At 34.5% G+C, this 6000-nt stretch overlaps 1 protein-coding gene across 1 annotated transcript; it reads right to left on the reverse strand.

Annotated features, from left to right (window-relative positions):
- Window positions 1-4465: 4465 nt before the first annotated feature.
- LOC105779316 (UDP-glucose 4-epimerase 2) lies at window positions 4466-5746 on the reverse strand. Its single transcript, XM_012603072.2, has one exon. The coding sequence runs from the start codon at window positions 5692-5694 to the stop codon at window positions 4615-4617; it is 1080 nt and encodes a 359-aa protein (XP_012458526.1). The 5' UTR covers window positions 5695-5746; the 3' UTR covers window positions 4466-4614.
- Between the last annotated feature and the right edge of the window lie 254 nt (window positions 5747-6000).

Genomic DNA, 6000 nt, shown 5'->3' on the forward strand with positions numbered 1-6000 from the left:
CAACAACATGAACCTGGATAGGAGACTTACAGCAAACATGATGTTTGGTCTTGTGGCTGTCAAAAAGAGCAAACATCCCATCAAGCTTCTATAGGTTGATTCATTCACCTTTTTGAAATCTCCTTGGCTTGACAACTTTTCTCCAACAGCAACTGGTATGCTTGTTGCCTTGCAATTTTGTATAGAAAATCTGTTTAGAATTTTCAAGGCAAATGCCTTTTTCCTCAACAAAATTCCATGTTGTGTTTGAGATACTTCCATGCCAAGGAAGTATGACATTTCTCCCAAGTTAGACATCTCGAACATGTTTTCCATCTTGTCTTTGAAGTCAGTCAACATGACTTTATTTCCTCCAGTTACCAGCAGGTCATCTACATAAAATGAGACTATGAGCACAGTTTCCTCACCTTCCTTTTTCACATACAAGGTTGGCCCACTGGTGCTTCTCTCGAACCCCATGCTAGCTAGGTAGCTGTCGATTCTGTCATACCAGACTCTTGGTGCCTGTTTCAAGCCATACATGTAATGTCCCAAATTTAAGGTTATCGGAATAGTGGTTTTGTAACCACAAATCTGATTTAAAGAGAAAATTTTTATTAATTTTTATGATTTATTGAGTGATTAGATATAAGTATTAGAGTATTGATAAGAAATTTTATTGATTGCATGCCTAAATTGCCTATTAGGACTTAATTGCAAAAATGGGTAAATATGAGTTTTAGATGATAAATGATTTATTTGAAGTGCATAATCAAAGTATAGGTCCTTAAATAGTAATTAGACCATAAAATTTCCATGGACAAAAAATAGGCATGCATAGATAAAAATAACTAAAGTTTTAATAAATGTATTTTAGTCATTGAATAATAAAAAAGAATAAAAAAGGGAAAAAGATGGCAAAAATATCATCTTCTCCAAAAAGCTTGCTGCCAAAATTTGAAGGACGCCATAGCTAGGATTTTCACATTTTCTCAAGCTCATAGTAAGTGATTCCAAGCCCCGTTTTTAATGTTCTTTACGTTTTTGAGATCCCGGTAGCTTAATTTAGCTTATTCTAGCAATAATTTAACCTAGGGTTTATATTTGGTAAAATACCCATAGGTGAAAAGTGTTTATTTTGATGTTTTATGATAGAATATGAAGCTAGAAATTATGTTAAACAACTTTTGCTAGCCGATTTTAAGCGAAAACGAGTAAGTTGACATAATCGGTAAAAATCCCTCATGTACATAAGTAAGTGTTAGAGTGAGAATTTGATGTTGTCATAGAAGAGAAAAATGTTCAGCATGTTACATAACATAATAATATGAGATGAAGTTTAATTTCCGAACTTTGGGGCAAAATCGTAATTATGTAAAAGTTTAGGGGCAAAATTGTAATTTTGCCAAAGTTAGAGTCGAAGGCTGTTTTAATGAATGTGAGTATTAAATAAGTTAAATTTGAGATCAATAAGAATGGAATTCGAGGTTAGATCGAGGAAAGAATAAAGTTGAAGACTAAATTGATAAATTTGGCTATATTTGCTACCGAGGTAAGTTTACGGTAAATAAATGCAGTATTTTAATAATTATTATTAATGCTCTTATTTTCTAACAATTATATATTTATTTTATAATTTATTTAATGTTGACTCAAGTATGAGATGACAGAGAATCAGTGTTAAAAAGTCCTGTTGAAACATAAGGAATGTATCGGATACAAATGTCATGATATTTGGGTAAAGAGATCTCATGTAAGACCATGTCTGGGACATGGCATTGGCATCCTTGAGATCATGAGAGGTCCCATGTAAGACCATGTCTGGGACATGGCGTTGGCACCGAGATGAGAGGTCCCCTGTAACACCATGTCTGGCATGGGCACCGATATGAGAACTCCCATGTAAGACCATATCTGGGATATGACATTGGCAGTACATGAAACATCCCATGTAAGACCATGTCTGGGACATGGCTTTGGCATGTTATTATCAGAAAGAGACCCAAGTATCCTTATTATTCCAATATGGTTCAACGGGCTAGTAAATAACTTATGTCCATGAAAGTTTAGTTAAAAGCATAAATGGTAAGTTCAAGTGAGTTATAAGAGATAAGAGTATATTACGTTACCCATTGAGAATCAACATTTCAACAAGAGAAAAGTAAGTCATAATTTATGAGTTATCTAAGTAAACAAGCAAGTGAATGAGTAAGAGATCAAGTAAAGAGGAAATTAAAGATTATGTTACTTGGTTATTATTATTTGTGTTTAATGTTGCTATTTATTTACTTGTAAACTTACTAAGCATTATGCTTACTTTGTTTATTTTCTTTTTATATAGAATTATTAATCAAAGTCGATGATCCTAAAGACGTCAGAGATCGTCCACACTATCAACCACAACGACTCGGTATTTTATGATGAACTATGTTTGAACTATGGCATGTATAGGGACTTACTTATTTTGAATGTTGTATTATGATTTTGCTAAAGAATGATGTGTAAATATCTAATGATGAATGGTCGTCAAAATGGCTAAGTATGAAGGTGTTTGTTGTTATACATGTCTATGTGATAAATTATGCATAGAAATCATGAAAGAGTAATAATTTGCAAAGAAACAGATTTCAAACAGCAGCAGTGACGTGATTTTGAAAAATCACTTAGGATAGTATAAAATGAATTAAGGGTGTATGATATATATAATGAAATCTTGTTGAGTCTATTTTCATGTAAAAATAAAGATTTAGCAAAAGGAATTTTATATTTTGAGATATGTGAATTTTAGTGAGACAGGGTCAGAACTGTTTTTGGAATCCCCTGTTCTGAGTTTAGAAAATCACTAAAAATTGTACAAAAATATTTCTGAGTTGTAATTTATATGTATAGATTCCTTATTGAGTCTATTTTATTTAGAAACAAGTGATAACACCATATGAAAATCCTATAATGATAAAACTTATTTTTAGTGGCAAGAGGTCAGGACAGTCGAGTGGTGAAACAGGGGAGACTTTAACTAATAAACTGTACTAATTGGCTAAACCAAAGATTCTGAAAAATTTATGGTAAGAAGATATATGAGTCTAGTTTTAGGAAAAATTTACGGATTTAAATTTCGAGTTCCGTAGCTCGAGTTATAAATAATTTATTAACTACTGCACGAGTGGACAGCTTTATCATAAATAGTGAGATAAATTTTAAAAGCAAATTTTTATGCCCGAACTAATAAGTTAAGTAAAGTAATGCCTCGAGCTCGACCCCGACAACGGTGTCGGGTAAGGGGTGTTATAATACAAGACCTTCTTCAGCTTGTACACACTATCTTCCTTGCTTACTACTTTGAAACCTTTCAGGTTGTTCAACATAGATCTCCTCATCAAGAAAACCATTGAGGAAGGCAGATTTTACATAAAAAAAAAATTTGTCCTAGAAGATGAGGGATGATAAGCTTTAATGGAGTTCAAATACCCTAAAAAGGAAGAATTGGATTAGAAATTTTAAAACAGGAAAAAGAAAAGAAAAGAAGAAATAAGAAATGTGATGGAGGAGAAGACAGGAATGGGGATTGAACAAAGTGGAGCTGCCTCCCCTCTTCTCCCCTCTCAACTTTTCTGTTTTCGACGCATATTTGCTTATTTTGCATAAATTATTATTAGTTCTTGTTTGGCAATTTTCAATCATGCCCCAAAAATTGGGAGGGTGAGAATTTTTTCTTTCAAATTTTTTAAATATGTGATTAATTTTTGTGAATTATTTATTTTAAAATTTCATTTCATAATTTAATTATAAAAGTAGGAATAGAATAGAAATAATTTGATAAATTTTCTTGGGGATTCTATTTTTTAATGTGACATGTGATAATATTTTAATTTGAATGGTGAAATCAGAGTATTCATCACCAATTGCAGTGATTGGTCTCCTCGCTACATATGCTCTTTTAAGAGATAAACGAATGGTCATAAAATGGATTCAATTTCCATGAGTGTGAACGAACTCCTGACCATATGATTAAGGGATAAAGAAATTTTTTATGAATTTTTTTTTTGGTAATATATATTTATTGTTATACCAACACTCTTGTCCTATACCATCTAGGGTAGGGTGTCTGCTCTATTTAAGGGCTCATTGGTACAAAGGTTCAAGGAATCATTCTTATCTTGCCCAAATGCTCTAATACTCTGCTACTATATATGCTCAAGGTTAATGTTGCTCGATGATTATTGATAATGCAACTAGACTAAAATGTGGTTTTCTTATTCTTTTATATATGTAGGGTGTTAGGTGAGTATTTGCTACATGAATTGGTAAAAAATGTCAAAGAAGAAAATTGTTAGAACATTGAATGTGTCTCGTGAAGTGTTGCATAGAGTGATGCAACATCATGAGCAATTCTGCAAGTGTTGTGTATGAGTTGGGAATGTTGAGTTGTTAGTTATTTATTTCTATATTTATACACAGCAAGCATAAGACTTTTCAACTGAGATCATGACATAACACCAAACATATATGGTGCGATTATATGTTTAGTTAATAGATAAGAAGCCTTTGAAACAAAGAAGCATAGTCTTTCGACCATCATCGCTGGGCAGGACAAACATGCTATTGGTATATTAAAATTGATGTCGCTGCAGACTCCTAGAAGTTGGGTGAATTTAAGCATGTAATGTTGTGGGCTTTTTTCTCAGGAGATTGGTAACCAATAGGGTTGTTGTTGGCCCAGTTCCATTGATCCCTGCACATGTCCTCAATGCTGTATTTGGCTTTCCAGTTCAGCTCACGCTCTGCCTTTTCAGTAGAAGCATAAAGTATTTCAGCATCACCGGGTCGCCTGGCAGCAATAACAAGAGGAATTTTCTTCCCACATGCCTTTTCAAATGCAGCAACCATCTCCAAAACTGATGTTCCTTTCCCACTTCCCAAGTTGTAGACTTCACAGGCTAGTTTCGGATCAGATAGTTTTCGCAGTGCAGCGATATGACCTTGTGCTAAATCAACAACATGGATATAATCACGTATGCAAGTGCCATCTTTGGTGGAATAATCGTTCCCGAAGATAGTCAAGGCAGGTCGTTTCCCAACTGCAACTTGCTGCATGTAAGGCATGAGATTGGTTGGAGTTCCACGGGGATGTTCTCCGATATAGCCACTTTGATGTGCACCAACAGGGTTAAAGTATCTCAGCGATATGATCTTCCACTCTGGGTCTGCATGTTGTATGTCCCTACAAATCTCTTCAATTATAGGCTTGGTTCTTCCATAAGGATTGATAGCAGACACAGGGAACTCTTCTCTACATGGAACCTCCTTTGGCCAACCGTAGACGGTAGCTGATGATGAAAATACTAGATTTTTGCATCCATAGGCTTCCATTACTTCCAACAACGTGATTGCTCCAACGATATTGTTGCTGTAATACATCAATGGTTTCTTCATGCTTTCACCTACGGCTTTCAATCCAGCAAAGTGTATGACAGCATCGATTTTTCTTTCCGTAAATACATTTTGCAGCGCAGGTTTGTCTCGAAGGTCAAGCTGGTGAAAATAAAGGTTGTTGCCGTACTGGCCGGCGAGCTCTTTGACTCTCGTGATGGCAACGTCAGAGGAATTGTTGAGATTGTCCACCACCACTGCATTGTAGCCTCCCAGTAGTAGCTCTAGCACAGTGTGGCTTCCAATAAAACCAGCACCACCAGTCACCAAAATGTTCTTTGCCATAGCCACTTTTTGTCTCAATGACTTGAAAAGAGAGTCACGCTTGGTTTATAACTTTATTGGGTGAGGATATGATAGAATATGTTACTAGTCAAAATACGTGTTACATACACAGTATTTGGTTTAAAAAGATTATGTCAGGACAGGAATTTATGCTTGACTATTTTGGCAGATGTTGAAGTTTCAGGCGGCCACAATTGGAGATAGTGATTTTGGATAGATAGTCAGACTATAAATCAAATTGTATTTTGTCATTTTTATTTTAAAAATAGATAAATTAATTTTTATATGTTAGATTAAAGAGTAATT

Source organism: Gossypium raimondii, chromosome 4, assembly GCF_025698545.1.
Source record: "Gossypium raimondii isolate GPD5lz chromosome 4, ASM2569854v1, whole genome shotgun sequence".
NCBI classification, from domain to species: domain Eukaryota; kingdom Viridiplantae; phylum Streptophyta; class Magnoliopsida; order Malvales; family Malvaceae; genus Gossypium; species Gossypium raimondii.